Source organism: Dendrobates tinctorius, unplaced genomic scaffold, assembly GCF_039654945.1.
Source record: "Dendrobates tinctorius isolate UK_male_01 unplaced genomic scaffold, ASM3965494v1 ptg000086l, whole genome shotgun sequence".
Classification (NCBI taxonomy): domain Eukaryota; kingdom Metazoa; phylum Chordata; class Amphibia; order Anura; family Dendrobatidae; genus Dendrobates; species Dendrobates tinctorius.
In genome coordinates, this window is record NW_027361754.1 from 12706681 (window position 1) to 12734197 (window position 27517).

Below are 27517 nucleotides of genomic sequence, written 5' to 3' on the forward strand. Positions count from 1 at the left end.
TAAATACTAGAAAGAAGTGTACAAAAAAATAAGACAAATGCCACATTTAACTAATAGGATCGATCACAAAGTTTCATCTGTTCACATGTGTTACTGATTCTCAGACAGACTGCTCACCCTGCAATAATTGATGTTTTTCGGTACCTAGGAGGCAGAAGTCCATGCAAGTGGACGCCACGGTGTTCACTTGTATAAGTATGTTGGCTCGAGCACTGGGTCCCTCCATCCAACAGGAGGTGAAAGAACTACTGGAACCAATGCTGTCTGTAGGGCTCAGGTAAGATGTAATGGATGCGCTGGTCTGTAGTAGAATTGTACTGAATGTACGTAAATATGATTCGGGGTCCTAGCTGGAGATCTCTCATCTCCCTGACCACGAGGTCTTCCAACATCACCCTGTCTGCCCCCCTATTCAATAAAGCCCCCTGCAGAGAACAACTGCAGCTTCCCCCTCGCAATGTGCAGAACCAGAAACCTTATCTGGGGCTTACTGACACTACATAGAAGGGTGAAATGATCTCTAACTTGTAGATATGAGACATGTAATTTATGTACAGTATGTGTTTGCATATATGCTTGTTTTTGTGCTTATTTCTAGTCCTGCCTTAACCGCTGTTCTCTACGATCTGGGTCGCCACATCCCGCAGCTGAAAAAAGATATTCAGGATGGCCTCCTGAAAATGCTGTCCCTGGTCCTTATGCACAAGCCGCTCCGGCACCCCGGGATGCCCAAGGGCCTCGCGCAGCAGCTGTCCTCACCCAACCTCACTAATATCCCTGAAGCCAGTGACGTTGGCAGTATTACTTTAGCTCTCCGCACTTTGGGCACCTTTGACTTTGAAGGTAAAAGTTTGGTAAAATGTTGTAATTCAAGTATCGTGTTCTTTGCTACTAAATCCGTGGCGCTTGGTCTTAGCTGATGGTGCAGCTGTAAGAGGCTGTATGTACATTGCCAATGTTTCTTTGCATTTTCTTGGCAATGATCGTTCAGCCTTTTCTCTCATTTCACCTTTTCTTCAGGTCACTCTCTCACCCAGTTTGTGCGCCACTGCGCCGACCACTTTCTAAATAGCGAGCACAAAGAAATTCGAATGGAGGCTGCACGCACGTGCTCCCGTCTCCTCACACCGTCAATCCAGCTGCTTGGTGGGCACGGCCACGTGAGCCAGACTGCTATCCAGGTGGTGGCCGACGTGTTAAGCAAGCTGTTGGTGGTTGGGATTACAGACCCAGGTATGTTCGCAGGGGTTTCTTGTTTTTGCAGAACACCATTTCTTTGACTTGAGTTTATCTTGACGCCTTTCCTTGCAGATCCTGATATCCGCTACTGTGTCCTGGCCTCTCTTGATGAACGCTTTGATTCTCACTTGGCTCAGGCCGAGAGCCTCCAGGCGCTGTTTGTCGCTCTAAATGATGAGGTTTTCGAGATACGAGAACTGACCATCTGCACCATTGGCCGTCTCAGCAGCATGAACCCAGCCTTCGTCATGCCCTTCCTCCGTAAGATGCTCATCCAGGTGAGTAGTCGTGAAAAATGCCTAACATGGATCGGACATATTGTGTTGGTGGTTTTGTCACATGGACATGATCCTTTTGGATTGACAGGACAGTCCATTATCTTTTCCAGTCTCCGTCCTTGGGTGTTCTGTTTCTACAATGAAGTCCTCTATCTAGGTGCCACGTCATTGCAAAATAAACTGTAGCGTATCATTTGTTGTTCTTTTCCATTTCGTTTTCAGATTTTGACTGAATTAGAGAACAGCGGCGTTGGAAGGAACAAGGAGCAAAGTGCACGGATGTTGGGACACCTTGTATCCAATGCCCCCCGCCTCATCCGCCCGTACATGGAGCCAATTCTTAAGGTTGGATTCTCTTGGAAGTAATCTAAACTAGTTTTATGTATTGATGATTTATGACTATAATGGGTCATCAATATAAAATCGTTTTAGGTCTGACATCCAGCGCTCTCTGCCTGCACCCTGGTTTACACTTTGTGTAGAGCCGATCACCAGATCGCCTTACTTTGTGTAGTGGCCGTTCTCAGTACTGCAGCAGAGATGACATTTACATCTGTAGAAGTGGAGTTCGGCCTCTACACAGAGGACGGGGTCCAACGTGTTCATCAGTCTGCAGTGGGGGATTGATGTCAGATCCTTACCAATCTGTTAATCACCTATACTAAGATACTAAGAGGAGGGTGTCAATCTATGTCCTGGACAACCCCCTTAAACTTGATATTCAATCTGAATGTATTTACCTTTATGTAATTTCTCGTTGTACAGGAAAAGGACACTGATGCTTAATTAAGTATAGGCTTGTAGTATTGTAGATAAAGAGCTGACATGTTCCTTATTTCTTATTACCAGGCCCTAATCTTAAAGTTGCGCGATCCGGATCCCAATCCCGGAGTTGTGACCAATGTCCTGGCGACAATTGGCGAGCTTGCTCAGGTAAGAATGGATGATCCTTGGCATTAGCTGCTATCTTTGCACGTCACACTTCCCAGATTTATTTTCACCCACCATATGCCCCCGGCACCAGAGATTGGGGTCCGTCAGCCAGCAAGTATTAATATTCTGAATAACTGCTACCTGCTTGGTTTAAGATGATCTGTCTGCATCTCCCAGATGTCAGATTGGGCAGAAGTCTGCCAGGACGACCCCCCCCCCCCCCCATACCGGGTAGACGTGTATTTTTATGTCACGAGTTTTATTCTGTATCATCAGGTCAGTGGATTAGAGATGAGAAAGTGGATGGACGAACTCTTCCCAATCATTATGGAAATGTTACAGGACTCCTCCTTGCTGGCAAAGAGACAGGTAAGTGCTTCTGTGAGTGATGAGACCTGCAATATATAAGTTGCCTCAGTTGATGGTCTGACTACTGTTTATCGTCCTAGGTTGCCCTCTGGACGCTGGGCCAGCTGGTGGCCAGCACGGGATATGTGGTGGAGCCGTACAGGAAATATCCCACGCTGCTGGAAGTGCTGCTCAATTTCTTAAAAACTGAGCAAAACCAAGGAATCCGTCGAGAGGTGAGCAATCTAATATGTTGTTGTAGTGAAGAAAATATCTTCCTGTTCACCCAGGAGCTCATTTTATGATATCTGATTCTAGGCGATCCGTGTTCTGGGTCTGCTGGGGGCGTTGGACCCGTACAAGCATAAAGTGAATATTGGAATGATCGACCAGTCCAGAGACGCTTCAGCCCTGAGCTTATCCGAATCAAAGACCAATCCAGACTCCGGTAATCATCATCTTCTAATAAAGCATAATGCGGTGACGGAGTAAGATGGTGTCTGACGTCCAGAATCCTGGAGGCACATTAGAATAAAGTTGTGCAAACCTGATCGATATCAGCCGGATCAGACAGTCTAGTGTGTATGAAGCCTCCGACTGTCCCCCAAGAGACATTGGTAGGTTCAGGCAGTCTAGTGTGTGTGTGGTGCCCCTTGCTGTCCCCCAAGGTTCATTAGCCGCATCAGACAGTCTAGTGTGTATGGCGCTCCTGACTGTCCCCCTGGAAACATTGGCTGGATAAGACAGTCTAGTGTGTATTGGCGCCCCCGACTGTCCCCCAAGAGATGATGTGAGTGAAGAGAAGGATCCCACACATGGGATTTTTCCAAAGGCCGATTATTTTTATTTGATGCTGGCAGGGGGTCTCGTGGAGAACATGGGAGAGCTTTGTTGTGTATGGCAGAGTCAGGGGACACGGCTGTCAGGATAACGATCATTCCTCCGACATCTAATGTGGGGGGGTTTTAGGCTGGTGATGGCTCCCTCGCTCTTTCACCTCATCACTAACCCTGCAATCTCTTCTCCCTAATAATATGTTCTTTGTAGCAAAAAGGATTGGGCATATTGAAACTCAGCATGTCCAATCCTGTTATTATTATTATTATTATTATTATTATGCATTTATATAGCGCCATTTATTCCATGGCGCTTTACATGTGAAAAGGGGAAATATAGACAAGTATAATAAACATGTGTAAGACAAGGGACACACAAGTACATAAGGAGAAAGGGGACCCTGCCCGTGAGGGCTCACAGTCTACAGGGATGGGTGAGGATACAGTAGGAGAGGGTAGAGCAGGTCATGCGGTGGTTCAGTAGACCGAGGATCATTGCAGGCTATAGGCTTGTCGGAACAGGTGGGTCTTCAGGTTCTTCTTGAAGGTTTCCGTTGATGGTGAGAGTCTGATGTGTTGCGGCAGAGAGTTCCAGAGTATAGGGGAAGCCCAGGAGAAGTCTTGTATGTGGTTGTGGGAAGAAGAGATAAGGGGGGAGTAGAGAAGGAGATCTTAAGATGATCGAAGGTTGCGTGCGGGTAGGTACCTAGAGACCATGTCACAGATGTACTGAGGGGACAGGTTGTGGATGGCTTTGTATGTCATGGTTAGGGTTTTGAATTGGAGCCTCTGGGCAATTGGAAGCCAGTGAAGGGCCTGGCATAGGGGAGAGGCTGGGGAATAGCGGGAAGACAGGTGCATTAGTCGGGCAGCAGAGTGTAGGATGGACTGGAGCGGAGCCAGAGTGCTAGAGGGGAGGCCAGAGAGTAGGAGTTTGCAGTAGTCGAGGCGGGAGATAAGAGCATGCACTAGTGTTTTTGTGGTTTCGTGGTTGAGGAATGAGCGGATGTGGGAAATATTTTTGCGTTTGAGGCAGCAGGAGGAGGCGAGGGCTTGGATATGTGGTTTGAAAGAGAGCGCAGAGTCGAGGATCACCCCAAGGCACCGAGCGTGCGGGACTGGGGAAAGAAAGCGGCCATTGACATTGGTGGATATGTCTGGTGGAGGGGTAGAGTGAGATGGGGGAAAGATGATGAATTCTGTTTTGTCCATGTTCAGTTTGAGAAAGCGTTTCCCCAATATCATCTATCAGGGAAGAGTCGAAAGGGTCTCTTGCATATTAGATAGTTGTCGGGTTCAACCAAAATCATCTATTGTGTTTGGCCAGCTATACAAGACCGGAAGACTAAGGAGTTTTCCAGTTGGAAGGCGGTATTATTTTCCATTTTTTGGACTGCATACTGGGGGATGTTATGTTCCCCCATGCTTTATCATTTGCACTATCGCTTTTACTCAGTGATTTTTCTCTGTCTTCAGCGGATTTCAGCACCAGCGAGATGCTGGTGAACATGGGGAACCTGCCCCTGGATGAGTTCTACCCGGCGGTGGCCGTGGTCACGCTGATGCGGATTCTGAGGGACCAGTCCCTGTCCTGCCATCACACTATGGTTGTACAAGCCATCACCTTCATCTTCAAGTCTATAGGCCTGAAGTGTGTGCAGTTCTTGCCTCAGGTGATGCCAACCTTCCTGAGTGTTATCCGCCTGTGCGACATCAACGTGAGAGAGGTATGGACCCTGCCGCGAGCAGCGTGGTACTGTATGGACTGTCCGATCACCCCCTCACCTGCTAAGACCACAGGGTATAGAGATTTGGCTTCAGACGCCAGTTGCATGGCCACTGATGGGGCGGGATAGTTAGGGATCCACATCTCTATGAAGTCTCACTTTGCAGTCGACCATCGCACGTTCTCGGGCTAGCGGACGCTGTGACTCTGTGACAGAGCTTGTTGACGTGCTTCATTATGTCTTTTGTCATGTTGCAACAGTGCAGTTTCTTGTTAAAATAAGGTTGTGCCTAGGTGAGCATCATCTAAAATAGTTTTTTTTCTTTTTTTTTTTTTCTTTTTGTTCTTCCTTTTACAGTCTCACCAACCTTCTCCTCAAGTAAGTCATGAAGAAACTCCAGTGTTCCACAGAACAAAACACATATGAAGGAGGAGGAGGGAGGCGGACGAGGGATCTGGTTAGGAAAGGAGCAGTATATCCGGGGGTTGATAATCAGAGGGGTTAAATTAAATCTCAGGGTCTTGGTGGACGAGGAATTGACTGGATTTGGGGCCTAGACAGTAGAGGACAATGCCAAAAGTGAATTGGGGAAAGGGTTGTCGGACCTCTGGATCCACGTTACAGCTGAGAATTGGGAGTCGCAAATCCAATCACTCGTCTATTTCAGATCCTCCTGTTATTAATGGTGGGGAAAAAAACGTACTTGGGTTTTCTAATTCTCAGGAAGACGGTCCAGAGGTCTCAGCAACCCCCCGGCCCTCCATGTGGTTTAATTATAACTACTTTTTGAGGGGTCAACCCCCTGTAAATACATATTACATCTGATTATTACAGCACCTAAAAGGGTTCTCTAGGAATAAGATATTGATGACCTAACCCTAACAGACGTCCTCCATAGAAGATTGGGGTCCAACAACTGTAGTGTACGGTGTACAGAGACTGGAAATCACCGCTCCATACACAGAGCAGTGCATCTTAGCTCCCAATGTAGTGAATGTGACTTGTCAGGAAGTTGTCATTATCTTTGTCCCAGATGATCCTTTTAAATTTGTTTGTATAGGTAAATATTAGAGTCGAGCAAAAAAGACTTTCAGAAACCTGGACCAGTGGCCACGTTGGTAGCCCATGTCTGCTGACGGACCAGAGGCTTGTGAACCTCCTCCTACATTCCGACATCTACTGATTTATTACACTATTGTTGTGGCAAGACATTGTGATTAGAAGAGGGGAAGCCGGAAAAGTAGGCGAAAGTTCACCTGGCTCCGATCCGACAATCACAGACTACCGGCAATGTCTCCAGACCGGGGTCCTTATAAAACGTCGACCTATAATATCTGCCTCTTTGTTTTTGCTTTCTTCTCTAATGAGATTTCCTTTTCTTCTCTTTTTTTTCCCTGCTGTTGGATTTCGGCCTAAAGAGGACAGGACAGATGTCTCCTCAGGTGAGTGTCGCTGCAGAACTTCAAGGCAGAAGATATGGATCTCATGTCTTAAGGGCCCCGTCACACATAGCGACGCACCAGCGATCCCGACAACGATATGACCTTGTCAGGATCGCTGGTGTGTCGCTACATGATCGCTGGTGAGCTGCCAAACAGGCAGCTTCACCAGCGATCAGCACCAGCGACACGCGGGTAACAAGCGACGCACGTCGCTTAGTTACCCGCTGTGTATGTTAGAAACCAGCGCGCTGGTGCACGGAGCTGGTAACTAAGGTAAACATCGGGTTTCTAAGCGCCGTGCGGCGCTTAGAAATCCGATGTTTACCTTGGTTACCAGCGTGTTGGTTTCTAACGTACACATCGGGTTTCTAAGCGGCGAGCGGCAGTTAGAAACCCGATGTTTACCTTGGTTACCAGCGTCCAGCTTGCTGATCGCTGGTCTCCCGCCTGCCACACGCAGCGATGCGTACTGGCCAGCGGGAGACCAACGATCAAAAAAAGTCCAGGCCATTCCAGCACGATCAGTGATACCCGGCAGGGGGGGTGGTCGCTGATAAGCGTCACACACAGCGATCTCGCTGGTGAGATCGCTGTTGCGTCACAAAACTTGTGACTCAGCAGCGATCTCGCTAGCAAGATCGCTGTGTGACGGGGGCTTCACAGGGGTTGTCCACTTACTTACAAAATCATCTGAAAACTGCAGACACCTTAGAGACTATTTATTTTAAAAGCAGATAAATCCCTTTAAAGTTTATGTCCGGCCCTGACGACCATTGGTTTAGTTTAATACAGTTAGAATTCTGTTATTAATTTATTAATATTTAATTATAGCAGTCAGAGCTCAGATGCCCTGATACAGAGCTCCAAATCCCATGCATGGACACAGATGTTATAGGGTGTACGTCAGCAGATTCATGCTGTCTTAGCCACAGGTGACATGAATCCGCGTTACATCGCTTCTGCTGTATGAATGGAGCTGCAGTGCATTGTGACACCAGCTCTCCAACTCCACTTGGACGGAAGGGACCGGAATATGTCTCTCTGCAGGGGATTTGGAGCTCCGTATCAGTAGAAAAATGCCCCTAGTTCGCTATATTGGTTCAATTAATCAGGTCAGCAGTGAAAGATTTTTTGTTTCCTTTGGTTGGCTGGGGGCTGTGAAATGCCTGGTAGGGTTGGAGCGGCTGTGTGTTTCGTGTCCATTCCTTATCTTCAGGACTTGGCTTTCTGTGGTAGTCTTATAGACAATGAATGCACTCACTTCTAGGCCCCTTCTCTGCTGGGGCACCCATTGGAAAGTTATAACATTTAGTATTGGGGTTAACCTCCCTACCAGATCGCCACCTGTAGCTGGGTCTAGAGGGGTGGTTTTTTTTTGTGTTTTTTTAATCCTTGACAGAGCACGTTTCATCACATCTATAGCAATGGTCGGTGTAGTGTCTCATCACATGCTTCTCTGTTCATCTGGAAATGTGCAGATTGCCACCTGATAACCATGGTGGGGTCTGTGGTGTCTAATAATGCAGCAGCTCAATATTTTCTGCATTGTATATATGGCGCTGACAGATGTTTTCATCTACATGACCCACTCTCACATGTTGTCTGCAGTTTATGTTCCAGCAGTTGGGAATGTTGGTTTCCTTTGTGCGCAGCCACATTCGCCCCTACATGGATGAGATCTTCGCTTTGATGAGGGTAAGTAATTCAGCTCCTTAACGGTCATTATGTTATAGTCCAATGTTCTGTGACATGGACAACACAACGCCACTATTGGGAAAAACCAAAGCCGACACTCTGCTCCATATAATTCTTTCGTCTACCCCCTTCCCCACCCTCTGTCCTCATCTCCCCACTCCTAGTCTCCTCCTCTTCTCGAACACCCACCCCATGCGCCTTTCCTCCTCCCCCCTGCGCCTTTCCCCCTTCCACCCCCCCCTGCGCCTTTCCCCCTTCTCGCCCACCCTTTGACCCCCCCCCTTCCTCGCCCTTTACTCCCCTTCCCTCGCCCGCTCGCTTTCCCGGCTTCCCCTCCCATCTTGCCCACTTACTTTCTCGGCTTCTGTTTCTTGCAGGATTACTGGACCATGAATAACCCCATCCAGAGCACCATTATCCTGCTGATTGAACAGATTGTTCTGGCTCTCGGAGGAGAGTTTAAGCTTTACTTGCCGCAGCTCATCCCTCACATGTTGCGAGTGTTTATGCAGGACAATAGTCCGGGTCGCATAGTGACTATAAAGGTAGGGGATATGGGAATCTGCCTGACGTACGGGCCAAACGAACACTAAAGACCTGATCTCAAGCCCAGGTTGGTTTTGGTCTCCAACCATCTGTAGCCAGGAGATGGATACTGTTTTTCAAGTTGGGAGACACAAAATTTTTAATGACCTAATCATATATCACATTTCTGTTTACAGGATATTTATTTTAATAGGTTTTTTGTTTTGCATTTTTCCAGCTTTTGAATGCCATACAGATGTTTGGAGCTAATCTGGATGATTACCTTCATCTGCTCTTGCCGCCTATTGTGAAGCTGTTCGATGCCATGGACACTCCGCTGCCAGCACGAAAGTAGGTGTCCTATGGTTATCCATCACTGACTCATTGATTCTTTGTAGGCTGGAAGTTGGGAATAAAGGGGTAGTGCAAATCTGAGGTTTCCGCCCCCGGTGTCTGTTTTGTTTGCAGCTCTTGCAGACGGTGAGCTCTCCATTAGGCCTGTTTCACACCTCCGTTTTTTCACGTCAGTCAAAATCCGCCAAGTTTCGAAAAAAACGAATCCGCCAAAAAGGGCGGATCCGTTTACTCTGTCGCCTCATTGGGGGACACAGAACCATGGGTGTTATGCTGCTGTCCACTAGGAGGCGACACTATGCATAATCTGAAAAAGATTAACTTTGGCTCCTCTGCAGTATACACCCCTGGACGGCGTCAGCCTTCTCCAGTTTTTGCTTAGTGTCGCAAGGAGGCACACCTTTTTTCTTTTTTTCCTTTCATCGGAACAGATGAAGTAAAGTGGGTCTACAGCGAGACTCCCGGCATGGCTCCTTCCTTGGCCCCCTTTTTAGGGGTGCCCAGTTGAAGTGGAGATGGCGGTTCCCCATGTCGCTCCTTCCCCAGTCCCTCGTGTACTGGTCCGAAGTTGAGACCCCCCCCCCCTCCTTCCCCAACCCCCTTCAGGGTCTGGGTTGAGGTTGAGGCAAGGATGAAGACCCCCTGACGGTGACAGACGCACCCTCCCTAATCCCCCGCAGGGGGCATTAGGTTGAGACGCCGCAGGTAGGGTCGGAGTACAGACAGCATTCTGCACCAGGGACCCCAGCCCAGCTGTGGGATCCTGCTGGGGCCGGGGGAGGGTGCAGGCAGACGTGGCACAGCAGAGACAGGGCTTTCTGCTCCCCTGCCTCTGCAGCAGCAGTGGCTCCATGGTGCTCCAGGGACCCCCCACACAGGTACCGCTAGCCCTGCTGCCCCCACCGCTAGCCAGTCGCCCATTCCGGGGGGTCCGGTGCGAATCCGACCCCCTCCCGGACTACCGCGCCGCTCTGGAGCCCTCCTGGGCATCAGGCCTCTAATCTAGACCGCGGCTTCGGCCTAGCCGAAGCCGCCGCCTTTTCCCCGCCCCCCGGATGACTAAAATGACACGCTGGAGTGTCATAGAAGGGGCGGATTGAGGCAGAAAGGGCGCGTTTTTACAAGCCCAGCGCGCCCTTTTCAGCTCTCCGCCCCCTCCTCCCTCTCCTGAGTCCCGGTGGCCATTTTTTTTGGATGAGATCCAGGAGAGGAGCATCACAGCGGTCTCCGGGGGGCACAGAACTAGGATCTGTCGGCGCTGGACCTAGGGGCAGCACCGGTGGGGTAAGCTCACAGCTGGGTTTTCATTACTCAGCTGTGAATCCATACTTCCTAGAAGGCTCTCTGTGGGTTCCCTCTGCGTAGCCACCCCTGTACGATCCCTGATAGCCAGCCTCTGTGCACTATGCCGGGCTCAAGGAAGAGAACCATGCAGGAATGTTTCTATGCATTCTGCACAGCCTGCAAAGCCACGCTCCCTAGTGGTAGCACGTATCCGCCCTGCCGGGACTGCATCCAGAACTCTGGGTCAGAACCCCAGGGAGTCCCTACTGACGCTTCAGTGTCACAGGCCACGCCGGAATGGGCAACTCAGATGTCACAGTCTATGACACAGTCCATAGACAACCTAACTGCCGCATTGCTGCAAGCTCTGCAGAGACGGGCCCCGGCTATGAACGTTACACAGCAAACGGACAGCTTGTCTCAGGAACATGCTGCTTCCGACTCTCACAGACGTAAGCGGACCCACAGGTCTCGATCACCTGAGTCGGCCTATAGCACAAGGTCGTCCCCCCCCCAGGGAGAGACAGCGTCATTCCAGGTCTCCTAGGCAGTCCCCTGTCACAGACAGACAGTGCAATTTACCACAGAGATCCCCCACCACAGAAGACCCCTGCCCCAGGTCACCCTCCAGGGATCACCTTAGTGAGGCACAGGATTCGGAGGGCATCTGTGACTCCGACTCAGATAACGAAACGGAGAGGTCCGTGGTACCTTCTCCCCCTAGCAATACAGCGCTAGTTGAGGACATAATCTCTGCAATTCATCGGGTGCTAAAAATTCCAGAGTTGGCCCTGGAAGTCCCAGAACATAGGATTTGCTTCGAAAGTGTTCAGAAACCACCTAAGGTCTTCCCTAATCACCATGAGTTTGAGGAAATACTTACCAAACAGTTTGCGCAGCCTGAGAAAAATTTGCTAATCGCAAATATTTGGAAGCGAAGTACCCCTTCCCACAGACAGACACCAAACAATGGACAGATCCACCTGAAGTGGACCCCCCGGTTTCTAGGCTAGCAGCGCAGACCTTACTCTCTCTGCCAGATAGCTCAACCCTCAGGGACGCAGCAGACCGGCATGTAGAACGCATGGCTCGTTCTATTTTCGAAGCGGCAGGCGCCTCTCTGGGCCCTGCGTTTGCTTCAGTTTGGGCGGCCAAGGCCATCCTGGCTTGGGCCAAAAAACTACAGGAGGGTCTTCAAGCTTCAAATCCTGAGCTCTCGGACCAAGCGGTCCAGATAGCAGTGGTAGCAGACTACATGCTTCATGCAGCCCTGGATTCCGCAAGAGGTGTAGCGGGAATAGCATCAAACGCCATCACGATCCGACGCATCCTCTGGCTGCGAGAATGGAAAGCGAATGCGGCCTCAAAGAAGTCCCTCACGCGACTTCCGTATCTTACTGGAAGACTTTTCGGCGAAAAGCTGGACACAATGATAGCCAATGCCACTGGGGGTAAGAGTACCTCTCTCCCTCAACTAAAACCGAAACGCACGTTTAAACGAAGAAACCAGACGCGATTCCGGTCCTTTCGGAATTCCTCGGGCTGGTCCGTCTCGCGCCCAGCGCAAAACCGTAACCGCTCTCCACGCAGGGACAACCCACGGACGCAGCAGCGACCGGACAGGTCTTGGCAGTCGAAAGCAGGCCAAGCGAAACCCAAGGGAGGAAAACCTCAGAACTTCGCTTCATCATGACTCACGAACTCCGGAAGACACCCCACCAGTAGGCGGCCGACTTTTACTCTTCCAGCAAGTCTGGCTGCCTATTACAGAAGACAGGTGGGTCAGGGAAATAGTGTCTTCCGGATACAAGATAGAGTTCACTTCCGCTCCACCGAACCGGTTCTTCCTTTCTATTCCTCCAACACCACCAGACAAGGCTCGTGCTTTCCACCAAGCGGTCTCCTCTCTCCTTCAAGCAGGAGTTGTGGTGCTGGTTCCCGCGAACGAGAGATTCCGAGGGTTCTACTCAAATCTGTTCGTAGTCCCCAAGAAAGGAGGCAGTGTCCGACCCATACTGGACCTAAAACAGCTGAACAATTACGTACGGGTCCGTCACTTCCGCATGGAGTCCCTCCGGTCCATCATTGCATCCATGGAGCAGGGAGAATACCTTGCCTCCATAGACATACAGGATGCGTATCTGCACAAACCAATTGCCCCCGCCCACCAAAGGTTTCTCAGGTTCGCGGTCAACCAAAACCACTACCAGTTTGTCGCCCTTCCGTTCGGACTCGCCACGGCTCCAAGAACGTTCACCAAAGTCATGGCGGCCACCATGGACGTTCTGCACTCAAGAGGCATTCTAGTCATCCCGCACCTGGACGACCTCCTCATCAAGTCTCCCACTTTCAAAGATTGCGAGGTCAGTGTCTCAATCACAATAGACACACTGAGTCGCCTGGGATGGCTAGTCAACCTACAGAAATCGTCGACTATCCCAAGTCAGACTCTGACATTCCTGGGAATGTTATTCGACACCTCCAGGGGCCTGGTGCTCCTTCCCAAGGACAAGACACTGGCCATCCGTCTGGGAGTTCGTACACTCCTTCGCAGTCCTCCTCGATCTCTCCGGTTTGCCATGAGAGTCCTCGGCCGGATGGCAGCAGCAATAGAGGCAGTGCCATTTGCCCAGTTTCACCTCAGGGTCCTTCAACTAGCCATACTCAGCTCTTGGGACAGGAATCCCTTCTCCCTCGACAGGGAGTTCAGGTTGACGCCGTCAACCAGGAGGTCCCTGCATTGGTGGCTCAAACCAACCTCGCGTACACGAGGGAAGCCCTTTCTCTCAGGACAATGGAAGATCCTGACTACCGATGCAAGCCTGACAGGCTGGGGGGCGGTGCACCTACATCACAGGGCACAAGGCAAGTGGTCACTGAGGGAAGTGACATTGCCCATCAATATTCTGCAAATCAGGACCATCCTCTTGGCACTGAGAGCCTTTCATCACTTGCTTGCAGCCTCGCACATACGGATACAGTCGGACAATGCCACGGCTGTGGCATACGTGAACCACCAAGGCGGGACCCGCAGCGCCCAGGCGATGAGAGAAGTAGCGCATATCCTCCGCTGGGCGGAAGACACGAGGTCGGTACTTTCTGCGGTCCACATTCCGGGTGTGGCAAGGAATGGACTCGGGGGAGTGGTCTCTCCATCCCGAGATTTTTTACCAGATCTGTCAACGCTGGGGAACCCCGGAGGTGGACCTAATGGCATCCCATCTCAATACCAAGGTCCCCAAATTCATGGCCAGGACACACGACCCGCGGTCACTCGGTGCGGATGCCCTGGTCCAGGACTGGTCCCAGTTCCGACTCCTGTACATTTTTCCACCCCTCCCCCTAATCTCCAGGGTCGTGAGGAAGATCAAGCAAGAGGGAGTTCCAACCATCCTCATCGCTCCAGACTGGCCCAGACGTACATGGTACGCCGACATCGTTCAACTTACAGCAGACGTCCCCTGGCGTCTACCCGACCGTCACGACCTTCTGTCTCAAGGTCCGTTCTTCCATCAGAATTCAGGGGCTCTCAATTTGACGGCATGGCCCTTGAAACCTGGATTCTAACCCAGGCAGGTTTTTCACCGGCAGTCATTGCGACTATGATCAGGGCAAGGAAGCCTGCCTCCGCCAAGATCTATTATCGTACCTGGAGAGCTTTCTTTTCTTGGTGCGAATCTCATGGACAAGTCCCACTCCCTTATTCCCTCCCGAAGGTACTAGGTTTTCTTCAATCGGGTCTAGACGCCAAGCTATCCTTAGGCTCGCTTAAGAGTCAGGTGTCGGCGCTTTCAGTCCTTTTTCAAAAGCGCATTGCTACTAAACCACAAGTAAGGACTTTCATCCAGGGAGTTTCCCGATTGGTTCCTCCCTACAAACGTCCGCTGGATACATGGGACCTCAATCTGGTCCTGACAGCATTGCAAGCTCCACCCTTCGAACCTCTTAGAGGAGTTCCACTCTCCATTCTGTCTCAGAAAGTGGTTTTTCTAGTGGCGATCACCTCGTTACGCAGAGTGTCGGAATTGTCAGCACTTTCCTGCAGACGGCCTTTCCTAGCCTTTCACCAGGACAAGGTGGTTCTCCGCACGGTACCATCCTTCCTTCCAAAGGTTGTGTCTAACTTTCACCTCAATGAGGAGATTTCACTGCCATCCCTTTGCCCGGTTCCGGTTCATAGAGTGGAGAAGGCTCTGCATACGCTTGACCTCGTCAGAGCATTGCGGATTTACGTGTCCAGGACTGCACCTTTCCGGAAGTCTGATTCCCTCTTCATTCTTCCAGAAGGTAGTCGCAAGGGACTGCCGGCTTCCAAGGCTACCCTTGCCAGGTGGATCAAGTCCACCATACATGAGGCCTACCGACTTAACAGTTCCCCTCTTCCGGCCGGTATCACAGCACACTCTACACGGGCAGTAGGGGCCTCCTGGGCCATTCGGCACCAGGCTTCGGCACAACAAGTGTGTAAGGCGGCCACTTGGACTAGCCTACACACGTTTACGAAACACTACAGTGTTCATACCCAGTCCTCAGCGGATGCGAGCCTGGGTAGACTGGTTCTGCAGGCGGCAGTGCCCCAAATTTAGGGACCTGCTAGCACAATATTCGTCCATTGCTTCCCACTAAGGGACTGCTTTGGGACGTGCCATGGTTCTGTGTCCCCCAATGAGGCGACAGAGTAAAGGAGATTTTTGTGTACTCACCGTAAAATCTCTTTCTCTTAGCCTCTAATTGGGGGACACAGCTCCCACGCTGTTGCCCTTATGGGCCGTTGTTTACGGTTGAGTTCTCATATTGTTCTTTGAGCTCGTACATAGTAGCCTTCTTACAGGCATGGTTTTGTTATTTGGTTATGTTCCTCCTAATGCTTTTGCACAAAACTGGAGAAGGCTGACGCCGTCCAGGGGTGTATACTGCAGAGGAGGAGCCAAAGTTAATCTTTTTCAGATTATGCATAGTGTCGCCTCCTAGTGGACAGCAGCATAACACCCATGGTTCTGTGTCCCCCAATTAGAGGCTAAGAGAAAGAGATTTTATGGTGAGTACACAAAAATCTCCTTTTTTTCCCCCATAAACTTACATTAGCGGTGGATCTTGACTGACGGTCGTCCGTCCGTCCCACCCTTTTTTTGGCGGATCCGTCAAAATTTTAGCGTCTCCCGGGCGGATGGGACGGACTCTGCAACGTTTTTTCCGAGCGAAGGTCTGCTAATTTCTATTGCGCATGCCCGGCAGATTCGCTGGAGCAGGGCTTTTAACCCCTGAATGGTGTTCCGGAACAGCCGTGCAAAGAAAAAAAATTCTTTCTTTCTTTCTTTCTTTCTTTCTTTCTTTCTTTCTTTCTCTCTCTTTCTTTCTCTTTCTTTCTTTCTTTCGCTCTCTCTTTCTCTCTCTCTTTCTTTCTTTTTTCTTTTTTTTCCTCTCTCTTTCTCTTTCTTTCTTTCTTTTTCTCTTTCTCGCGCGCTCTCTTTCGCTCTCTCGCTCTCCTTTCCAGGCCGCGGTTCCTTTAAATTTCCCCTCCAGCGGATCCGTACACAACACGGATCCTGTAGCATCCGTTTAGCCCATGACGGAGGCGGATCCGTTTTTAACCGCTCTGGCGGATTTACCTCCCGTCAAAATAGTGGAAATGTGAAACAGGCCTTACTGAGCGCTTCGTACTATCAACTGAGCCAGAGCTACCAAGCTCACTGATTGTCTGCAGCACTGTCAATGTGATGTCAGCACTGCAGACAAATGGAGACCGAGCAGAAGCAACAGTCCCAGGAAGGTAATTAATATTGGTGGTTTTGTTTTCATACATATCAGAAAGGAAGAGGGGCCCCAAACTGTCCCTGGAGCCTGGGTAAGGAGGCCTACGTCTCCGACCTTACTATGCTCATATAAAAACCCTAATCTGTCCCCTCCCCCACCCCATGAGGCATGGGACAGAAATGAAAGGTATACCAGACACAAAGATAAAACAGGGATATCAGAAAATCTCTGTCATGCAAAAGCACTAACCAACAATAGGGAGGAGGATTGGGACAGGGAGGAATAAACTAAATGGAAAAGGGACCAGGAGATACACACTTAAAACAGCAAACACCTCAACTCCAAGTCCAAACTTCAACAACTTAGCTTTCTCGTTCGCCTTATTGGGGGACACAGAGACCATGGGTGTATGCTGCTGCTACTAGGAGGCTGACACTATGCACAAAAAAAAAGGTTAGCCCCTCCTCCGCCGTATACACCCCACCGACCGGCAGGAAGTTCCTCAGTTTAGCTTAGTGTCAGTAGGAGGTGGACACGGGTCTTTGATTAGACCCATATCTACCTCGATGTGCGTCGTTTCTTTTCAGGTTTTTCCGGAGGGATACAGTGTGAATAGTCACATCTGTAGTCCCACAAAGAGACTATGAGTACGGCGTGTACTGCCACCCCGTATCCTCATAAGTCTACAGCAGGACCAAGACCCCTAACATGGATGTGGCGTTCCAGATGGTCCTCGCTCCCCGTCTCCCACCCACTCGCCTACCAGAGCCGGTCGGTCGGTTGAGGCGCAGGATACTCTCCTTGAAACAGTACGCTGGATGAAACGGATCAGGAGGGTAAGTATGAGACCTGAGTCCCATTCTCCCCTGCGGATTCCACGCCAGGCCATTCCATGGATTTTTCGGCAGCGGTCGCTGTGACAGTGCTGCGACGCCTCCGCGTCGTCTCCAGGCGGCCGCTGCAGCTATTTGGGCCCTGGCTTGTTATCGGACAGCTCTTTCCCCCCCCTCTGCCGGGCCCTAGCTGTCCTCAGTAGCGGCCACCGCGGCGGTTCTGCGACGCCTCCGCGCCGCCCTGTGCTGACAGGCGGCCGCCTCTTCTAATCCAGGCCCCGGCTTCATCTGGTGCCTTGTCCGGCGTCGCGGCCACGCCCCCCGCCTCCATCCTCGGGCGGGCTTCCCTCCCGCCCGCTCTAAGCCCGCCCACGGCCTTCTCCCCTCAGGTTGAGCGTCCCGGAGGCGGCGCCGTCCCTCCCACCTACCATCTTAGCGGGCGGCACCATTTTTATCATCGGCGCCTAGCCCCGCCTACCTCCCTCCTCTGCATCTGCAGGAAAGCGCGCGCTTCCTGCTCGGCTCCTCTCTGGCTGCCGCCATTTTCACAGCCTGTCAGCCGGACGCTGTTCCCTCAGCCGTGCCCCTGCAAGCCGGACGAACCGTGCATCTCCATTTATTGGAAGCTGCGATAGGACACCGGACCGTGAGTAGCTCTGCATACTGCAGACTGACACCCTCCTCTGCCTCCTGTCCCCCAACCTTCCGGCAAGGCATCAGTGACTGTCCGTCAGTATGTCTAATTCTAAGTCTGACCGCGCTCGTCCCCCTGCCTCCTCTGGCACCTTAGTCAAGTACTTTGCGTGCTCTTCTTGCAATCGCAAACTTCCCTCAGGTCAGTCCACTCCCCTCTGCCTGGACTGTAGCAATCCAATCCAGCCCGACGCCGCTCAGGAGCCATCCATAGCCCCAGTGGTGAGTGAGCCCCCCATGCCGGGTTGGGCCTCCTCTCTATCACAGTCAGTGGCAGACCTCACCAAGGTGTCTCAGTCCCTAGTAGCCGTTCTGGACAAGTTGCCCTTGGGAGCTTCGGCGGGGACCAGCACGTCTCAGGACGTCCCATCTGAGCCAGCCAGCGGCAGTCGCAAGAGGCCCAGGCAGGACCTCCAGGCGGAGTCCTCCCCTCGTCCTACCTCACCCCATAGTCCCCAGCAGTCTCCCTCTCGGGCCTCCTCTCCCGAGTCAGGCGAAGCGCTTTCGGAATCGGAAGGGGTCTTAGAGCTGGATTCGGACCAGGATGCGAACATGAAGGTTACGGTGCAAAACCTCATTGCTGCGATTCACCATACCTTTGACATCGCTGACGCCCCTGCGAAATCCTCAGATCAGGAGGTTTCGTTCAGACGGGCGGAAACACCATCCAGGGTGTTTCCCTTCCATTCTGAGTTTGGAAAGATTTTTACAAGGGAGAGAGTAGATCCGACCAGACGCTTTCAAAGAGGAAAGCGTCTCGGCGTACTGTACCCGTTTGCTAAAGAGCTCACGGACAACTGGGCCGCTTCTCCCTCGGTGGACCCTCCCGTGTCCAGACTTTCTAATAATACGGTCCTTCCGCTGTCAGGTGTGGCGTCTCTAAAAGATTCTAATGATAGGATCATAGAATCTCTAGCAAAATCTGCCTTCGAAGCGGCATCGTCAGCGGTATGTCCAGTCTTTGCTTCTTCTTGGGCAGCTAAGGCCATATCCACTTGGGCAGACGACCTTCGGCAGGGCATTCTGGATAAGGCACGACCAGAGCTTTTGGCCGATCTCGCCAATCAGATTTCCCATGCGGGGGATTATCTGCTTTCTGCCTCCCTGGATGCCGCATCTTGCGCAGTTCAGGCGTCAAGTAACATCGTGGCAATCCGACGTACAATTTGGCTCAAGGCCTGGCAGGCAGACTTGTCCTCTAAAAAGTCTCTGACCAATCTACCTTTTCAGGGAGTGCGTCTCTTCGGATCACAATTGGATCAGATTATTAAGGACGCTACCGGAGGTACGAGTTCTCTTCTCCCCTCCAAGCCTCGCAGACCTCCTCCAAGGCGTCAGTTTCGTTCCTTTCGGACTTTCCGCCGTTTCAATACGGCGGAAAACCCTTCCAACCAGCAAAGGCCACAGGCACGTCAGGAAAGAAAGGTGGTTTCCTTCAGGCCCACTCCGTCCTGGCGGTCCCACTCTTCCCAGGGAAGACCGCCCAGATCTAGATCTGGACGGTCTACATCCACATGACTACCATCGGTCTCTCGGGGGTCCCTTCCAATTGGGAGGTCGACTTCTTTTCTTCAGCGACGTCTGGCTCGCCTCAGTAGAGGACGCTTGGGTCAGAGAGGTTGTATCAACAGGATACAAAATAGAGTTCATTTCTCTTCCACGGGATCGCTTCTTCCAATCCCGTCCGCCGAGGGATCCGGCCTTGTTCCCGGGGTTCTGTTCGGCCATCGCCTCTCTTCTCAGTTCCGGGGTGATTGTGCCCGTTCCCGAATCGGAACGCTTCACAGGGTTTTATTCAAACCTGTTTGTGGTGCCGAAAAAGGACGGGGCAGTTCGGCCCATTTTGGATCTCAAGTTACTCAACAAGAGAGTTCGCCTTCGCCACTTCCGGATGGAGTCTGTACGCTCGGTAATTGCTTCCATGGAGGAGCAGGAATTCATGGGTTCCATAGACATCCAAGATGCCTATCTGCATGTGCCCATATTTCCCGGACATCAGAAGTTCCTGCGGTTTGCGATTCACCACGAACATTACCAGTTCGTCGCGCTTCCTTTCGGGCTCGCCACCGCTCCCAGAGTCTTCACGAAGATTATGGCGGCGTTGATGGCCTTGTTGAGGATCAGAGGTCTCGTTCTTTTTCCGTACCTCGACGATATCCTGATCAAGGCTCCCTCCTTTCAACAGGCCCGCCTAAGTGTGGCGATCGTTCTAGACACCCTGTCCAGTTTTGGGTGGATCGTCAACCGGAAAAAGTCCTGTCTGGTCCCTACTCAACGCCTTGTGTTTCTGGGCCTTCTGTTCGACACTCGTCGGTCAAGGGTATTTCTCCCACAAGACAAGATCCTTTCCCTGCAGCAGGGCGTGCGATCATTACAGATCACACGATTTCCATCCCTCAGGACAGCCATGAGGGTCCTGGGGAAGATGGTGGCGGCGATAGAGGCAGTTCCCTTTGCCCAATTTCACGCCAGGCCACTCCAGCAGGCCATTTTGTCCAGGTGGAACAGGTCGGCTCTGTCTCTGGATCGTCCGGTTCGTCTTTCATGCCGGATCAAGCGGTCTCTCAACTGGTGGTTGACGTCTCCCCTCATTCTCTTGGGGCGGTCTTTTCTTCCCGTTCACTGGCAGATTGTCACTACGGACGCCAGCCTCATCGGCTGGGGTGCAGTGTTCCGCAATCACACTGTTCAGGGTCGATGGTCGACTCAGGAATCAGCTCTGCAGATCAATGTCCTAGAGATACGAGCGATCCATCTAGCTCTCCTCCACTGGGAAAGGCGCCTCAAGGGCCTGCCTGTCAGGATTCAGACAGACAATGCCACAGCGGTGGCGTATATCAACCGCCAAGGGGGGACACGGAGTGTCTCAGCTCTGGCGGAAGTGTCCAGAATTCTTCAATGGGAGACCTTTGTTCCAATGATTTCCGCGGTTCACATTCCCGGCGTGGACAACTGGGCCGCCGATTTCCTCAGCCGCCGATTTCCTCAGCCGCGAGGGTCTCGCGGCAGGGGAATGGTCCCTACATCCGGAGGTGTTTCATCTGCTCTGCCGTCGGTGGGGAACTCCGGATGTAGACCTCATGGCATCTCGCCTCAACAGGAAAGTCCCACAATTCGTGTCCAGGTCTCGGGACCCTCTGGCAGTGGGCGCCGACGCTCTGGCCGTCCCTTGGTCACAGTTCGAGCTCCCCTACCTGTTCCCTCCTCTGCCTCTTCTTCCCAAGTTGTTGAAGAAAATCAAAGCAGAGGGGATTCCAGTCATCCTCATCGTCCCGAATTGGCCCAGAAGGTCTTGGTTCGCGGACATTGTCAACCTTCTCGCGGACGCTCCCTGGAAGCTTCCCGACAGGGCAGATCTGTTGTCTCAAGGCCCGATTTGCCACCCCAATTCTCGGTCGCTCAATTTAACGGCGTGGCTGTTGAGACCGAGGTTTTGAGACGGGCAGGATTCTCTGATCGGGTGATTCATACCATGATCCGCGCCAGAAAACCTTCTTCTTCGAAGATCTATTACCGTACTTGGAAAGCCTATTTCTCCTGGTGTGAGACCAATGACATCGCGCCCTTGGTTTTTTCGCTCCCTTCTATTCTGGCGTTTCTGCAGGCAGGGCTGGAGGCGGGGCTTGCTCTCAGTTCCTTGAAGGGTCAAGTTTCGGCACTGTCCATTTTATTTCAGAAAACGCTGGCCTCCCGGCCCCAGGTCAAAACCTTCCTCCAGGGTGTGGCTCACACGGTTCCTCCGTACCGAGCGCCCGTGGATCCTTGGGATCTTAATTTGGTTCTTCAGGTTCTGCAGGGTCCTCCTTTTGAACCTCTCAGGGACGTTTCCCTTTCCCTCCTTTCTTGGAAAGTGGCCTTTTTGGTGGCCATTACCTCCATCCGGCGCGTGTCGGAATTGGCAGCACTTTCTTGCCGCTCTCCTTTTTTGGTCCTTCATCAGGACAAGGTAGTTCTGCGGCCTCCGCCCTCTTTTCTTCCGAAGGTGGTATCTTCGTTTCACCTCAATGAGGACATTGTTCTGCCATCCTTCTGCCCGAGCCCAGCTCACCCTCGGGAGCGGTCCTTGAACAAGCTGGACCTAGTCAGGGCATTGAGAGTCTATCTAGCCCGGACGACTTCCTTGCGGAAGTCAGACTCTCTGTTCATCATTCCTGACGGGGCGAGGAAAGGTCACCCAGCCTCAAAGGCCACTATTGCGCGCTGGATCAGATCGGCAATTTTGGAGGCATACCGGGTCAAGCATCGAGTGGCCCCTCCAGGGGTCAGAGCGCACTCTACCCGGGCGGTGGGTGCCTCCTGGGCGGTGCGCCACAGAGCTTCCGCGCTGCAGCTTTGCAAGGCTGCAACGTGGTCATCGGTTCACACCTTTGTGAAATTCTACAGGGTCCACACCTACGCTTCGGCGGACGCCAGCCTAGGTAGAAGGATTCTGCAGGCTGCGGTGGCGAGTCCTCTGGCCTGATGGAAGTTTGTTTCCCACCCCAGGGACTGCTTTGGGACGTCCCATGGTCTCTGTGTCCCCCAATAAGGCGAACGAGAAAACAGGATTTTTTGGGTTGCTTACCGTAAAATCTGTTTCTCGGAGCCTTCATTGGGGGACACAGCACCCTCCCATGTTCTACAACTCCTGTTCTTATGTTTGTCGGTTTGTTACAGTTGAGTTGTTTGTTCTGTTCTCAATCTATTCTGGTACTTCTCCTACTGCTTTCTGACTAACTGAGGAACTTCCTGCCGGTCGGTGGGGTGTATACGGCGGAGGAGGGGCTAACCTTTTTTTTTGTGCATAGTGTCAGCCTCCTAGTGGCAGCAGCATACACCCATGGTCTCTGTGTCCCCCAATGAAGGCTCCGAGAAACAGATTTTACGGTAAGCAACCCAAAAAATCCTGTTTTTTCACACAGCAGAGCGTCTCCTAAGAACAAGGAAGCAGAACTTTCACTGGCAAGACAGAGAGGGTCTGGCCAGGTTTTATAGGAAGAGTTAGCGACCAGATCAGAAGCAGCTGAAATGGAGTTGCATTATTCAGACCAGCATAGAAAGGGTCGTTAATCTCTTCAGCACCAAAGTAAACCAAAGTCAACTCAGGTTGGCATGAGACACAGGCCCTTATATCCCACTTTTATAGTATGGCCATAGCAAGTGCAGTACACCTTCCTGACCTCCAGAGGTCGTCGTGTCCACATTGTAGACATTTTAAAGGGAATCTGTCACCCTATTTTTCGCCTATCAGCTGCCGATACCGACATCAGGGGACCTCTCCTGGCGCCTGTGCACTGCAGGACTCTGCTCTGCCCTCAACAGGGTAGAGTAGTGCGCCTGCGCAGGAGTCACGACAGGTGGCAAAGAAGAGGACGTCACCGTTCGAAGATGGGAAGCACCGGACCGCAACTCCCTCCGGACCCGAACCGAACCAGGACCGCCCCTGGGTGAGTATAATATCTCATTTTTCTTTTAGGGTACATCAGGGGGCTTATCTACAGCATTACAGAATGCTGTAGATAAGCCCCTCATGTCGGTGCTGCAGCTGATAGGTGAAAAATAGGGTGACAGATTCCCTTTAAGGTGAAGCTGAGAATTGGGGGTCCGCTCCTCTGATGTTGCCCACCGCCCTCCGTCTCTGGCTTTATATCAGGGAATTGTCATGAAAACCTCCTAATAAGGCAGGTAAAGGGAGTGTGTGGGGGAATCCTGCATCCAGGTATATAATGGGTGGGATGCTTTTCTACTTTGCACTTAGAAAACTTTCAACAATCCGACATTAACATTCCCAGTATGAACATCTCTGTCCGGCTCTTTTGGTGGCCGCTGAGTTCAGGTAGGAAGACCGGCCGCCCATCCAGACATCCCCGTCCTTACACGGACCATGAATGAGAAGATTTTGGGAGGAATTTATTAAGACTGACGCTTCGTGCACAGTTGGAGTAGGAAGCACCTTATTTATTAGGGGATACTCACCTCTTACTAAATCTGTTGCTTCTCTGGGTGTTTGTGCTCCTGAAAGTTAATTTATGCCATCTATAAATGTGCATGATTATTTACACCATTTTCTGCCGCAAATTATAGTCTATTTGTTGAATGGTGAGGCCCCAAAGTGCAAAAAAAAAAAAACTACCAATGTGTTTGCTCAGATTGTGATGCACAGACCCTCATATATCCCACCCTTAATGTTTTCCTCTCTGCGTAATCGAATACCACATCCCTGAGATTCACGACTGCATTACACAAGTGAAGTGTAATAATGCATACCGCCATGACACGACGGCTGTTATAGTGTCGCCTGCATGAAAGGAACGGGGGTGCTGTAAAGTGATACTTTGCATGTGTCTGGCAGTGGCAGCAAACGCCCAGCCCCGGAGAACCACCCTCAGCCGTCTCAGATGGTTTAGCTTTCAGTCTGCAGAAATGTATGCGCGACGTCTGTTTCCGCAGACACAAATATGTAATTCCTGAGGGCCGGTCCTCGCCGAGGTCATCGATTATTACAGATGTCGGGGCTGGCGATCTGTTTACGCACCTGCTCGGCAGCTTTCTAACCAGCACTATGCCGTGTGTGTATACAAGCTGTGTCTCCTTTCCCCAGGGTGGCTCTGGAAACCGTGGATCGATTGACCGAGTCTCTGGATTTCACTGATTATGCCTCCCGCATAATCCACCCCATAGTCCGCACGCTGGACGTCTGCCCTGAGCTCAGACAGACGGCCATGGACACGCTGTCCTCCTTAGTCTTCCAGCTGGGGAAGAAGGTACCGGACAATGATTTAGCCTTTTTTTATTCTGCGTCAAGTAAATGAAATAAGCAAATTCTCCTGAATTTCCTTTCCAGTACCAAATATTTATCCCAATGGTGAACAAGGTGCTGCTAAAGCACCGGATCCTGCACCAGCGATACGAGGTGCTGACATGCCGAATCTTAAAGGTAATGACACAGGATCAGTCATTTGTTTATTAATCTGTTATAGGGTAATGAAGGGATTTTCCAGCACTTAATGATTGGTAGGATCGCCATGATAAAGCACCCCCCTCCTTTGGACTCGATGTCTTGAATCCACAGGCTTCCCACACAAATATATATTGTAAGGCAGCAGTAGCACCGTACGAAGTGAAGAGGCAGTGACCCACAAAATTCAAACACAAAAGTCTTTTTAATGTGTTGTCTTCACACATAAAAGTCCAAATTCACACACTTGCATATAACCTCAGTGCATATTATCAGTGTTCAGTTCACGCATTCCATAGTACACAGCATCCCTTAGATTGCAGTCACTACACACGCTAGTCCTCCTCTGACTGGTTCCCGTGGGTGTCCTGCATCGCTTGTATCACAGTCTCTACTCACAGCCCAGGATATCCTCCGGATTGCAGCCAGGCACCATATCCACCTGTTTTGCAATCTTTAAACGCCAGTCCTCTTTCATGCACAGGACTGTCCACATCCCAGACCATTTACCGTGAACGACTTGCATCCCTGTGTACGCTGTCAGTGCCAGGCCTATTGGCTCAGCTTTGTCCTGTGCTCTGCACAGCAACAAGCACCAACTCTGGCCCTGACACACCTGAGACTCACTCAGAACTCCTCAGTTCTCTCTAACCCTTTCCTGCAGGGCTTTTATCACAGCAGCCTGTGGCTTTCAGCCACCTGGAAAACCTGGGTCCGGAATTGTACAGACTGCAATACTATCGTACTGCAATTTGTTTCAAACATAACATCCAGAGCAGGTTTTCCGTACCTCTGCCTTGAACATTAACATGTCCAAGACTAACACCTTTATTATCAGTTTGCATTGCAGTCACAGCTACGCCTGTGACTGCCATGCACACCTATGGCCTTCATACACCTCCATGCATATCCTGGGGAGACTACACAGCGACCCCTACCTATGACATCGGTCACTGCTTCCCAATTGCAATCCCAGCTACGCCTGTGACTGCAATGCATCCTCATAGCCTCAATACGCCTCCGTGCGTATCGTGGGAAGAACACACAGCACCCCCTAGCTGTAACAGGGGTCACTGCCTCACAACATTTATTTGTATTTTTCTACCCACCAGGGCTACACTCTTGCGGATGAAGAAGAGGATCCATTAATTTATCAGCATCGTACAGCTAGAGGAAACCTAGGAGAGTTTGCAGGTGGCTTATTGGACACTGCACCAATGAAGAAGTTGCACGTCAGCACCACCAATCTACAGAAGGTAATGTGGGAAGGCATGTTGTTTATATTGGCATTCAGACCCTTGAAGGATTTATTCTTAAAGTTGTTTTTTGGACTTCTCAGGCCTGGGAAGCGACTCGTAGAGTCTCCAAAGACGACTGGTTGGAGTGGCTAAGACGACTCGGTGTGGAGCTCCTGAAAGATTCCTCTTCTCCGTCACTTCGTTCCTGTTGGTCTCTGGCACAAACGTATAACCCACTGGCCCGGTAAGTCCCCCCACTGCCTGTGTGACCCATGTCACATTATTACAATTCTCATGTGACTGAACGTTTTTTTCTTCTTTCCATGTACAGAGATCTGTTTAACGCTGCCTTCCTTTCCTGCTGGTCGGAGCTGAATGAAGACCAACAGGATGAGCTGGTCCTGAGCATTGAACAGGCCCTGACAGCTCAGGACATTGCTGAGGTCACACAGACTCTGCTGAACCTGGCGGAGTTCATGGAGCACAGTGATAAGGTACATGAGACGCACGGCAATCAGTGTGGTGGTTTCAGGGGTGATCATGATTAAGAATCACTATTTGCAGCAGTCCTCGCTTAGGTAGGGGGTGTCGTATGTTTCATCCTCGCTCAGGCATGGGTTGTCGTATGCTTTATCCTCACTCAGGCAGGGGTTGTCGTATGCGTCATCCTCAGGCGGGAGTAGTCGTGTGCGTCATCCTCGCTCAGGCAGGAGTAGTCGTATGCGTCATCCTCGCTCAGGCAGGAGTAGTCGTATGCGTCATCCTCGCTCAGACAGGAGTAGTCGTATGCGTCATCCTCGCTCAGGCAGGAGTAGTCGTATGCGTCATCCTCGCTCAGGCAGGAGTAGTCGTATGCGTCATCCTCGCTCAGGCAGGAGTAGTCGTATGCGTCATCCTCGCTCAGGCAGGAGTAGTCGTATGCGTCATCCTCGCTCAGGCAGGAGTAGTCGTATGCGTCATCCTCGCTCAGGCAGGAGTAGTCGTATGCGTCATCCTCGCTCAGGCAGGAGTAGTCGTATGCGTCATCCTCGCTCAGGCAGGAGTAGTCGTATGCGTCATCCTCGCTCAGGCAGGAGTAGTCGTATGCGTCCTCCTCGCTCAGGCAGGAGTAGTCGTATGCGTCCTCCTCGCTCAGGCAGGAGTAGTCGTATGCGTCATCCTCGCTCAGGCAGGAGTAGTCGTATGCGTCATCCTCGCTCAGGCAGGAGTAGTCCTATGCGTCATCCTCGCTCACAGGAGTGGTCTTATGGGTCATCCTCGATGAGGCAGGAGTGGTCGTATGGGTCATCCTCGATCAGGCAGGAGTGGTCGTAGTGGTCATCCTCGCTCAGGCAGGAGTGTTAGTATGGGTCATCCTCGCTCAGGCAGGGGTTGTCGTATGGGTCATCCTCGCTCAGGCAG

General features: G+C 51.4%; 1 protein-coding gene across 7 annotated transcripts in view; it reads left to right on the forward strand.

Annotated features, from left to right (window-relative positions):
- The window catches only part of MTOR (mechanistic target of rapamycin kinase), a 158656-nt gene that overhangs the window by 21703 nt on the left and 109436 nt on the right, over window positions 1–27517 (forward strand). For 6 of the 7 annotated variants that reach the window (XM_073585057.1, XM_073585060.1, XM_073585061.1 and 3 more), the window contains 20 exons: window positions 149–277; window positions 599–843; window positions 1021–1233; window positions 1312–1517; window positions 1740–1862; window positions 2367–2450; window positions 2727–2819; window positions 2900–3034; window positions 3117–3246; window positions 5111–5361; window positions 5719–5739; window positions 6780–6803; window positions 8412–8498; window positions 8876–9043; window positions 9262–9374; window positions 24522–24684; window positions 24765–24857; window positions 25991–26134; window positions 26218–26360; window positions 26448–26610. In XM_073585057.1, the coding sequence (XP_073441158.1) occupies window positions 149–277; window positions 599–843; window positions 1021–1233; window positions 1312–1517; window positions 1740–1862; window positions 2367–2450; window positions 2727–2819; window positions 2900–3034; window positions 3117–3246; window positions 5111–5361; window positions 5719–5739; window positions 6780–6803; window positions 8412–8498; window positions 8876–9043; window positions 9262–9374; window positions 24522–24684; window positions 24765–24857; window positions 25991–26134; window positions 26218–26360; window positions 26448–26610 (2728 nt within the window). The remainder of the gene's footprint in view (window positions 1–148; window positions 278–598; window positions 844–1020; window positions 1234–1311; window positions 1518–1739; window positions 1863–2366; window positions 2451–2726; window positions 2820–2899; window positions 3035–3116; window positions 3247–5110; window positions 5362–5718; window positions 5740–6779; window positions 6804–8411; window positions 8499–8875; window positions 9044–9261; window positions 9375–24521; window positions 24685–24764; window positions 24858–25990; window positions 26135–26217; window positions 26361–26447; window positions 26611–27517) is intronic. The other variant, XM_073585059.1, reaches the window with a different exon arrangement.